We start from the raw sequence: 12,745 nt of genomic DNA on the forward strand, positions 1-12,745 counted from the left end.
TTTGAGTGAAACTGAAAAATGTGTAATCTAAGTTATATTATTAACCTTAATGTTAAGATGTTATATTAAACTTAGTCTTGTCAACATTTTGGAAATGTTATACATACACACACACACACACACACACCGTTTTGGGGTAACTCGAGTAACAAGTTATGCAATTAGAATTTTAAATTTACAGCATAATATCTGAGTTACTTTTTTCAAATGAGTAACACAAGTTACTTTGTTTTCCCGTTTATTTACCTCTCCACAGGTGTGAATTTGCCTTTCCTTTATCCTGAGGCTTATTCATTTCACTTTCTGTGTGAAAGGGCCTTTACATTGGCCAAAAACAGAACTTTTGAATCTATAAAAAGTAGGCTTACTAATTAATGCAATCAGTGATATTGTAACACATTACTTTTACATAACTTCACCCAACACTGTGTGTACACACATATATATATATATATATATATATATATATATATATATATATATATATATATATATATATATATATGTGTGTGTGTGTGTGATATATATAGTATTTTTGGTGAAGTTTATCCTAAACATATGCTGTAGTTCTTTGATTAAATTTACTATGAATTATCTTTTACTTCATTAATATAAAGCTGTGTAGTAATTTGATACATCAAACATGTTGATTGATGTCTAAGCCGGAAGACTTCAGAGCACTAATAGTCTACTATCATCATTGAACTAAGTAGGATGTTATGAAACTTTTGTTTTCATAAAAGCAGATAACAGTCATAAATTACACAATGTGAAATCTAATGCAGATAACTGTAAATGGAACTCAGATAACTGTGTGGGTGTGAATGAAAAGAACGATGCCTATTGAATCAAACGTGTCCCGCCCTATCTGCTTTACTATTGGTCAGAAGGCACGTCACTCATGCACGTCTACGTTCTCATTGGTCCCCGCAGTGTTATCGAGCGCGTTCTTTGATGACGTCAAGGCTTGACCTTTCTGTACTAGAAGTAGATTGGGTAATCTTCGAGTCAAACACGAGCCTCTGATGTCTATTGGTTAGTTTAGCCACGCCTGGCCTCCATTGCCCAAATCCCACATCTGAAGGTTAAAGTCAGTCTGTCTCCATCACACCGCACTTCAATCTAGCGGTACTCACGCATCACTCTCCTCTTTCTCGCTCTTAACTTACAGAAACATTAACACAGTATCATGTCGATATTTGGTGAAGTCCCGCTGGCTGCTCCTGTCGCAGTGTTTAAACTGACAGCAGATTTCCGCGAGGATCAGTGTTCCAGCAAGGTGAATCTGGGAGTCGGAGGTGAGAGATTTTTAATAAACACACACACTTACATATTAGAGTTTACATTTATGAATATGTGTGTATGCATACTTTGCCCATGTACAAACAATTATCCTCTCTTTGTGACAACAATAGGCCTTATAAGAAAAATAAGACCTGAACTCATCTGTCTGCATCAGTGAAGCTCATCGATGTAGTCTCGTTCTGAATTATTGAGTTTATTTTTTTCTTTTTCTTTTTTTGAATGATTATGATGACGGTAGAGAGCACGTGATCACAGATCAGCTGTTTTCTGGAGGCATCAGTAACATGAGATTCTTCATGCATGATATGACATTAGACTATTATTTAACTACATCACTTTAGACTATAGGCAAGTGATAGATCTGATATTGAATTATATTTGTTAATTATGTATTTTTATATGTATATTGTTTTTTATTTTTTTATATTATAGCTATACATGCCACATGTCAAATTTTTTGACATACTTATTTTGTGTTTATCTTGATAATATAGCTTAAATTCTTGAAATTGTTTTTTGTAGACTAGTATAAATATATAAAAATTAATTTGGTCTAAATGTAAAACATTCTTGTGAACTTTTTAAATAATGTTTAAAAAGCATCCCAGGATGCACTTCGAAAAGTGTTTTTTCCATTTCAACTGTACTGTTATTTTAAAATATGGAAAAATGGCATAAAAACATTAAACTAAGGCGTATCATGTACAATGATCTGACATTAAACTAAAATAATTGCATGCAGGTCCAGAGGCAACTTGGATTTCTAAATATGCTAAAGGGATAGTTCACCCAAAAATGAAAATTCTGTCATAATTTACTCAGCTTCAGGTTGTTCCAAACCTGTTTGAATTTCTTTGTTCCGTTGAACACAAAAGAAGAAGAATGTGGGAAACTGAACAGTTCTGGGACACCACTGACTTCCATAGTATTTTTTTTCCTACTATGGAAGTCAATGGCGCCCCAAAACGACCTGGTTACAAACTTTCTTCCAAATATCTGCCTTTGTGTTCAGCAGAACAAAGACATTTATTCAGAATTGGAACAACTTGAGGGTGCGTAAATGATGACTTCTTTGGTGAACTATCCCTTTAAGGGATAAAGTTACTCTCCCGACATTGGTCGCTTCTATTGGACATCAGTCACATGTGCAGTGCTGTTAGCTGGAGATGAATAGATTGTGCTATGTCAACAGTATTATTGTGTAGAAGCAGTCGTCTTGTGTCATCATCTGTGTAGTTATTCCTGATCCCAGTTAGAGAGCTTGACCTCGGAGGATTCTGGGAGGATTATCTTTATCTTCTGCTTTTCCCGACACCCTGCCGGCATCACGTCTCCTGAGGTTCTGAGACACATGCAAAGGATGAAAGTCACCTCTCTAAAAATCCCTGAGTCATGATTGTGAGGACTGTTTTCGAACACCTCCCCCGGCCTGTGGTCCTTCCTCAGACTCAGACTGAAATGATTATCGCTCTTGAGCAACCCAGAACACTGATTTACAGGGTGTGACTGCATCTTGTCATACTTCTGCAGACGGTGCCAAAAAATGCAGCATTTCTCATCATTTCTTTTTAAAGACTGATATACTAAACCTTGATATGTTGCACAAATTGACATGCAACTTGAGTGAAATTAATGCGCTGCTTCTCAATCTTTTGATTCCAAATCTTCACCAGTTTTTGTACAGAGCATAATTTATTTGGATAAGTTTTGTTCTGTATTTGTGTAGGATTTTGAAATGAAGTATTGCATCAGGAGCAGAACGTGTTTATGTCGAATAAGCTCATTTTGCTCTTGGGTAAAAGTTCACAGATAAATCTTGATCAGACAACCCTGATAAAAAGGAACAATTATGCATTACAAACAAATATTGATTAGAAAGCAATTCAGTGAAACTTGGGGGGCTGTAATGTACACTACCGTTCAATAGTTTGGGGTCGGTAAGATTTTAAAAACTTCTTCAAAAAACGTAACTTTTCAAACCCCTCCCCCTCCACAGTCTTTTAAAAAAAATTAAACATTATGTATTAAACATTATGTATATATATAAAATAAATAATAACTTCACACATCTTTAGCCTCTTCAATATCACCTCTTTTAACAAATTCCAAAAATATCTCCCAAATATCATAAAATTCAGAATTGCATCACATTCCCACACAAAATGAAAAAAAACAAGTACCCATTTTAAAAACTTTTTAAAGTTGCACCAAGGTTGCATAAAAAAAGAAGTAAAAACAGTAATATTGTGAAATAATATTACAATTTTAAATAACTTTTATTTTAATATAAATGTAAATACATTTACAGTATGAATTTTCAGTGTCACATAATTTGTTATTATTATCATTATTATTATTATCAGTGTTGAAGATATTTTTGTGGAAACCTAAAAGTTCAAAAGAACAGCGTTTATTTGAAATAGAAATCTTATAAAGTAACATTATAAATGTCTGCCGTCACTTTTGATCAATTTTCTGCATCCATGCTGAATAAAAGTATTAATTTCTTTCAAAAAAAAGAACTCGCTGACCCCTTTTGAACGGTTGTGTGCACATTATAAGTTCACCTTTGTGTTTGGAAGCGGTCTGGTTGAAATCCTCCTCTGCTGCTTCTTTAGCCTACAGGACAGATGAATGTCAGCCGTGGGTTCTTCCCGTGGTGAGAAAAGTGGAGAAGATGATCGCTGATGACCATAGTTTGAACCACGAGTACCTGCCCATCTTAGGCCTGCCAGAGTTTCGTTCCAGTGCGTCTAAGATCGCTCTGGGTGAAGACAGCCCTGCCATCAAGGACAACCGGGTCAGATGACATGCTAAAAAACCCTGTTTTGACCACCTGTATTAATAACCATTTTCTGCTTTATTTTGTATTTTAAAATACAATTTGTGATGGCAAAGTGTCATGATCCTTCAGAATTCATTCTAATATGCTGATTTACTGCTCAAGAAACATTTATTATTATTATTATGTTGAAAACAGTTATACAGCTTAATATTTTTGTGGAAACAGTGATGCATTTTTTTCATGATTCTTTGATGCATAGAATGTTTAGAAAGAACAGCCTTTTTTTTTAAATCTTTTTTTAATGTTCTAAATGACTTTTCTGTAAATTTTGTGATCAATTTAATGCATCCTTGCTGAATAAAAGTATTAATTTATTAAAATAAAATCTTACTGACCCCAAACTTTGGAATGGTGGTGTACAGCGGTGGCCAAAAGTGATGTCCGGCCTAGGAAAATTGACATCTTCACCCTTTATTAATATTATTAAAAATATGATTTTGTAAGCATATTGCATAGTTGTGCTTGGAGTCACTTGTTTATTTGTGATAATGCAATGAAATTGCATTTTGTTTTTCTAGGCATTGTTTGCTTAGTAAAATAAAACATGTAGCTGTAATTTACCCCTTTTTTGCCATATAATTTTGTCAGATAAATACCTTAACAAAGTTTAGTGTTTTATTCATCCCTCATATTCCTCATATTTTGATGGTTTAATCGAACTTGTAGGGTCATTAAAAATAAATCCCCAAACCGATTCCCTCAGGACATCACCTTTGTTCACTACTGTAAGTGGAAATAAAATAAAATATTTATTCACCCACCATTCTCATGTTTGGCAAAAAAGTTTATTTTAGACCTTGTTATGCATTTCTTTTCTGGTTTGCACTAGGATCTTTCTAATGTAGAGATTTCTGTTGTTTTTGGATTGCAGGTAGGAGCTGTGCAATGTTTGGGTGGCACTGGTGCTCTAAAGATCGGAGCTGAATTTCTTCGCCGCTGGTACAATGGAACTGACAACACAAAAACACCAATTTATGTGTCTGCACCCACATGGGGTGAGCACAAGACCTAATTACACATGGAAAATACTGTGATAAATGTCATTCTGATATTTAATTGGCTACAATATTGTATAACATGTATGCCAGATTTTTGCCTCAAAAGAGAATAACTAATTTCATGCTGGCCTTAAATTCAATAATTAACTTTATATTGTTGTCTCAAATGCTAAAAATGTTAAACCATTTCCATGTTTAGTTCAGCTTGTGGTCTTTTGTTCTAGAAAACCACAATGCCGTTTTTTCTAACGCTGGATTTGAGGACATCCGTCCATACAAATATTGGGATGCAGGGAAGCGTGGACTTGATTTGACAGGTTTTCTAGGTGACCTGGAGGTGAGTTGTGATTTTGAAATTCAATTTCTCTCACAAAACAAGCACTTTCTAGTTACTTATTTATCAGTTATTGATAGGTTATCTAAAAAAGAAAAATCTTTGGATTATGTGCAGAAAGAAGTGCCTTTCGTCATTTACCACCGTCACATTTTCACATTTATTTGTATAGCGCTTTTCACGATACATATAATTTCAAAGCAGCTTTACAGAGACTGCATGTCAACATTACAATTTAAAGAATGCAGTTAGCAAATAATGTAATAATTTTATTACATTTACATTTATTACAATTCATTTACTATCACAGTTTAACTGAAGGTAGAAGCAATGAGCTCCTCGAAAAATGAATTACATTAACAATAATTAGGATATATAGACAATTGTTGAGCATGAAATTTTTTTATTTTCTGCTGGGCTCATATCAGGCCAGTAGTTCAGATTTTATATATATATGATGAAAGAAATTAATACTGTTAGGACACATTAAATTGGTCAAAATTGACAGTAAAACTTTTACATTATTACAAAAAATTCAGTTTGAAATCAATGTGGTATTCATCAAAGAATCCTTTATTAAAATATGTTGTTTTAACGTTGATAATAATAATGTTCTTGAGCAGCAAATCATCATATTAGAATTATTTCTGAAGGATCATGTGACACTGAAGACTGGAGTAATGATGCTGAAAATTCAGCTTTACAATCACAGGAATAAATTAGAATTTAAAATATATTAAAATAGAAAAGAGTCCTTTTAAATTGTAATAATATGTCACAATATTACTGTATTTTTATCAAATAAACGATATTTTTTTCAAGTAAAATAGTGATTAGTTTAAAAAAAAAAACAAATTGCTATATAAATTGTAATTGAAAGCATGTCTTTTCTGCCAGAACGCACCTGATCACTCCATCATTGTGCTGCATGCCTGCGCTCACAACCCCACCGGTACAGACCCCACCCAGGACCAGTGGAAGCAGATTGCTGATGTCATGAAGGTGAGACCATCACAATAACCCTACATCATCTGACTGGGACACCAGTGGCCAGTTGCATAAACTGCTTAGACTACTCTTAAAAGTTAGTCATCTAATTTTTTTTTTCTTCAAGACTGATCCTAACTTTTTAAAGTCAGTTACATAAAAAGGTAGTCTAATTTGAATTGGAAATTTAAGACTGATTACCTTAAACTGCTAGTTTTTCAAAACTAGTAGTGATAATTCGCCCTAAAATAAAAATTAAGTCATAAATTACTCGCCCTGGTGTTGTTCTAATGCAGTATGCTCTTTTTTTATGGACCACAAAAGGAGCATTTAAAAAAAATGTCCCGCTAACACTTGACACAAAATACAATCCATGTACCTTCTTCTCTGAGGTGAATATATCCGTTGTGTTAATCGCAACAAGAAGTTATTGCGTTCACATCTGTCAACTGTCATTCTGACTGTCGTCAGACAAACGGAGTTCCGATCCAGAGATATTTAAACTCAGTCAAGAAAGTACACCGATACTTTTTGGGATTTCTAGGCATTGTATTTCGTGTTGCGTTTTTATTAATCTTGATTTCTCACAACTTGCGAGTCGGAGTGAACTGCGGCGCTAATACGCTGCTTTCACACGGGGCGCCGGCGTTAACGCTTCTCATTTACTTTGAATGGGTGACGTCATACATTGCTGAACTGAATTGTGGGTTACGTTGCGTCGCTTCACTTCACTCGCGTTGCAAGCGGCAGAAGTTGAAGATTTCTCAAATTTTCAAGTGCCAACGCAGACGTCATCCAATCAGATGGCCCTATGCAAATTCCTTAGAGCAGTCACTAGCCAACTGCGTTCGTGCAACACCAGAAAGTAATGTGATTGGCTGTAATCACTATAACGGTCGCGTCAAAACAAGCTTAAGACACGCCCTCCGTCAAGCGTTGACACTGACGCCCCGTGTGAATGAGATGCTGCATAGCCACGCACTGAACTGCAACGGACAAGGTCGGGATTTTCGTTACAAAATACAATAAATTTCATATCATATACCCTATAAACACTTGAGATATGACACGTCACATGGGATCATTCTGCGATGCTTTTTTTAATCTTGATGCTGTTTGCTATTCACTATATGGACGAGTGAGAGTGGGACTTTTTATTTATTTATTTATTTTTTAATTCTGCTTTTGTGATCCATAAAAGAAAGAAGGGCATACAGCATTAGCACAACACCAGGGTGAGTAATTTATGACTTAATTTACATTTTAAGGTGAACTATCCCTTTAAGTCAGTCTTAAAGGGATAGTTCACACATAAATGAAAATTTTGTTATTAATTACTCACCCTCATGTCTTTCCAATCCCACAAGACCTTTGTTCATCTTCAGAACACAAATGAAGATCTTTTTAGTAAAATCTGAGAGATTTCTGTCCCTCCATAGACAGTCTGCACAACTACCACTTTGACGCTTCAAAAAGTCATAAAAACCAATCCATATGAGTAGAGCGGTTTAGTCTAAATTTTCTGAAGAGACTCAATCACTTTATATGATGAACAGATTGAATTTAGGCTTTTATTCACAGCTTCTGCAAGAATCGATGAGGTTTGTTCTCGCACGTCAAGCAGGTTCGGTTGAGCTTCTGTTTGTTAACTGATCAATCTATATGTGAATAAAAGCCACATTAAATCAAATAAAGTGATCATGTCTCTTCAGAAAATTTGGACTAAACTTATCAATTCATATGGATTAGTTTAATGATCTCTTTATGAACTTTTGAAACGTCTATGTGTCAGTTGCGTAGCTGTCTGTGGAGGGACAGAAAGCTTTTCTGCTCAGATTCCATCAAAAAAATATTCATTGTGTTCCAAAGATGAATGAAGGTCTTACGGGTTTGGAACGACATGAGGTTGAGAAATAATGACAGAATTTTCATTTTTTGGGTGAACTATACCTTTAACATAGAGGCTAAGTTTATGCAACAACAGGTTTATGACATTGAAGCACATGGTGAAAAAATTGAACTTAATTGCATGCAATAAGCCATTTAGGCACAGCCTGTGATTACAACCTACTGTTTTCCAAATTTAAACTCTTGATAGTTTTATAAATACTGAGTTAACTATTGCATAATTACCTAAACCCAACATATATGAAATTGTAGAGTCAGGGAGGACACAGAACGTGAAAAATTGCATCAGTGGAGCTGTAATTCCCTTTTGTTTTCTAACTTTTGTTTTTCTTCTCACCTCTCTCTTCAGCGAAAGAATCTGTTTGCCTTCTTTGATTCAGCCTATCAGGGTTTTGCTTCAGGAAATTTAGACAAAGATGCCTGGTCAATCCGCTACTTTTTATCACAGGGTTTTGAATTGTTCTGTGCCCAATCGTTCTCAAAGAACTTCGGTCTGTACAGTAAGTGGTTCCAACAGGTTGTACATTCCTTGCTACAGATGACATTTTAATGCAGGAACCATTTGATTTTAAAGAATAACCTGACTCCACAGATGAGAGAGTGGGGAACCTGACTGTTGTAGCCAAAGACCAAGACAATTTGAATCGTGTTCTGTCTCAAATGGAGAAGATCGTTCGAATAACCTGGTCCAACCCTCCGTCCCAGGGAGCTCGTCTGGTTGCCATCACACTCAACACCCCTGAGCTCTTTGCTGAATGGTAAATGCAATTAGAATAATCTAGTTTTGTTATTTTAAATAATATATGTATGTAATACATGTGTACAATACCATTCAAAAGTTCTAAGATTTTAATAATTAATACATTTATTCTGCAAGGATGCATTAAATGGATCAAAAGTGACCGTAAAGACATTTATACTTTTACAAACGATTTTTATTCCAAATAAATGTGGTTATTTTGAACTTTATATTCTTCAAAGAATCCTGACAGTTCCACAGAAATATTAAGCAGCACGACTGTTTTTAACATTGATAAGAAATGTTTGATCACAGGAATAAATTACATTTTAAAATGTTTTAAAATAGAAAACAGTTATTTTGAATTGTAATAATATTTTACAATTTTACTGTTTTTACTGTATTTTTGATCAAATAAATGCAGCCTTGGTGAGCACAGGAAACTTCTTTCAAAAACATACCAACTCTAAACTTTTTTTCACATCACATTTAACCCCCAAATCACATAAATAAATAAAAAACTAAATTACATTTTTGCATAAAGAAAATCAAGCATATTTAAGAGCAAGCCTCTTTTTTTAAATTACTTGTAGTATTTTTTATTTACATTATGACATTTTTTTTATTTGGTGATTTAAATTTTAAAACAACATTATTGTTAAAACTGTAAAGTCATATTTCACTACATAAACTGTAAAGTCATATTTGTTGTACTGCCATTACATTTTTGCTGATTTAAAATAAAAAATACAATTTCCTTAACTGTAATCCTACAGTAATACAGAAGTAAGTCTTGAGGTACTAAAGTCATGAGAATTAGTGAGAAATGTGCTTAAATGCAAAAAATAAATAAATAATACAAATAAAAAACTCATTCACTGAATTAAAACTTGATTTTGGGATGAAATTCTGATCTACACATGTTCATCAAACCGTATATAATATATATATATATATATAAATATGAAGACTTCAGATGCAAAAGCCTCTAAGTGCCATCTGAAATTTTGTTCTAAAATGAGCATTTTTATCAAACTTGTATGTTTAGTTTCAGTAATTTCACTTTAATGGCAATTAATAGATCCTTTTCAGACCCCCTTAAATTTTTCAGTCTGTTATATTGCAGCCATTTGCTAAAATCATTTAAGTTCATTTTTTTCCTCATTAATGTACACACAGCACCCCATATTGACAGAAATACACAGAATTGTTGACATTTTTGCAGATTTATTAAAAAAGAAAAAGCAAGTGGTTAACATACTTTTTCTTTCAACTGTATATATAATGTGTGCGTGAGCGTGTGTGTGTGTTTTGGGGTGATTATTCTTTTGGCATTTTCTATCCTCCGATAGGAAAGACAATGTAAAGACTATGGCAGACCGGGTCCTGTTGATGCGTGCTCAGCTGAAAGAAAAACTGAAAGCGCTAGGAACACCAGGAACCTGGGAGCACATCACTGAACAGATCGGCATGTTCAGCTTCACAGGACTCAACCGTAAGAACCTCCTTTACCTAAGATTTATGTATTTGAATTGCATATAAAATTGTATTAGTTTTAACATGAACTAATACACTTAATGTGATGCAAGATTTATATATTTGTTTGTATACAGGTTTATATATTTGTCATCAATAAATCCAATTTGTTTCAATCATTTTAACTAGTTGAACATTGCTTGTTCCACAGAGCCATATTTTAACCATGTCCTTACTTTTTAACTGAATATACATTTCACAATGAACAGATTTATGCTAAGAAATTTGAATAAATGCATTTAAAAAATATGATGATTTAAATTAAACCAAATAATTGCAAGTAATTATTAAACAATAGTATGATTTTTTTGTGCAGAAATTTTACCTGTTTCTTACCTGTATTTGTGTAAGACTGACAAATATACATCACATTAAGTTTATTAGTTTGTTAAAACTGTGTAATCCCAATGATTGAACATTTTATATGCAATTCAGATGCATACATTTTGAATTTAAATATTTTTTTGAGTAAGAATATAGTTAAAAGTCAGTACTGAGAAAAGGCATAATTTGTTTGCAGTTGCCATTTTATTTATTATATATTTTATCATCTAATGCAGTGTCACTAAACAATTTGAAAACGTTCTGTTCTGTTTTATAGCTAAGCAGGTGGAGTTCATGATAAAAGAAAAGCACATTTATCTAATGGCGAGCGGTCGAATCAACATGTGTGGCCTCACCTCCAAGAACATCGACTATGTGGCCGAGTCCATTCATGAGGCCGTCACTACAGTCCAATAAGCACCTTTACCACACTTCCTGTTTGTGTGTGTGTGTCCACATGAACATAGACGCACACAGATACACACACACACACACACACACACACTCTGATACACACCAGCTTATGCTGGTCTAATTTACTCATCAGCCTTTCAACATCTTGTTTTATCTTGTAATTATAAAGCATTGAAACGGTCCCAGAAGATATATTCCCTTCTCCTAAAAATTGTCTGTTGTGAATATTTCAAATAACTTTGTTTGTATGAAGGGTTTACAGTCAATCAGACGACTGTCTTTGGATTTCATTGACCTGAAGTTCCATCTTGACTGATTTTGTGATCTTTCACGGTCCTTAGGTTAAATTCACACAGCTTAGTGTTGCTGAATCAGAGTTATATAAAGTTGGCAGGGTGGAAAGATATTAAGAACTAGCCCTATTTTAACTTGTTGATTTTTACATACATTTTACAATACATTTCACTTGTATTGAGTGATCAACTAAAAGACAATGTGCATGTTTCAAGGTTTATGTGTATGTATCCATTGGTTAAAACATGCACTCAATGCACAACTTGAATGACTGGGGGCATTAGATTGTGTTTCACTGTTAATTCCAGTGTGATTTGTTTGTCATCTGATGCTCTTACCTCAAATGAAACGGTTTGAAGCAACATTTTACCCTTAAATCATCTTTTTGTGATTCACTTTTAAATGTATTGTGATTAAATGAAGGGAGAAACCTGGTATTGTGTTCTGTGTGAAGAAGTGCATTCTGGGATGTTGGGTCTCTTGACAGCTGAGGGGGAGTGAATTAATACAGAAACGTGATTTTGGGGTTGAATATTCCTTTAAGCTTTTCGTCTTTGATGATGCTTGTTCTGGAATTCTGGGTTGTGAAGACCCCAGGCATTGTTTTGCACTTTATTTTCTGATGTCTTTTTAATCTGATGATTGCGATCCATCATTTTCACTGCTGTGTTCTTGTATTCAGGTTCCTTTGTGCATTGCAACAGTTTATTGAATGAATGTGTCATTAGTCCAAGTACGTTACTCCCACCCTGCTTAATCTTGTAAGATCAAACCTCTAGGAGTATAAAAGCTCTTTGTGCACAAATATACTAATCAAAGTGCATTGAAATAAATGAAGTTAATGATGAATGAACATGTTGCCTTGCATGTTTTAACAACACAAGTCACATTTTATATATATTGAGATTAATCGATTTGACAGCACTAATATATATGGACCATTTTACAGAATTGGTACAAACTACTGTCCCACAACCAGAAAACACATTTAAAAAGCATTTAAGTATTCAAATTTTATGTTTACTATTGAATCCCAAAATAATATTTAAAATATCAGCAAT

The 12,745-nt window shown here is 33.9% G+C and overlaps 1 protein-coding gene across 1 annotated transcript; it reads left to right on the top strand.

Moving 5' to 3' along the window:
- The first annotated feature begins 1,064 nt into the window (after nucleotides 1–1,064).
- On the top strand, nucleotides 1,065–12,533 carry got1 (glutamic-oxaloacetic transaminase 1, soluble). The gene is made up of 9 exons (XM_067386974.1): nucleotides 1,065–1,298; nucleotides 3,924–4,105; nucleotides 5,022–5,145; nucleotides 5,373–5,485; nucleotides 6,380–6,484; nucleotides 8,727–8,877; nucleotides 8,970–9,135; nucleotides 10,469–10,611; nucleotides 11,254–12,533. Exons 1-9 carry the CDS (start codon nucleotides 1,190–1,192, stop codon nucleotides 11,391–11,393), a joined length of 1,233 nt encoding a protein of 410 aa, XP_067243075.1. The 5' UTR covers nucleotides 1,065–1,189; the 3' UTR covers nucleotides 11,394–12,533.
- Nucleotides 12,534–12,745: the final 212 nt, after the last annotated feature.

This window comes from Chanodichthys erythropterus, chromosome 5, assembly GCF_024489055.1.
Source record: "Chanodichthys erythropterus isolate Z2021 chromosome 5, ASM2448905v1, whole genome shotgun sequence".
NCBI lineage: Eukaryota > Metazoa > Chordata > Actinopteri > Cypriniformes > Xenocyprididae > Chanodichthys > Chanodichthys erythropterus.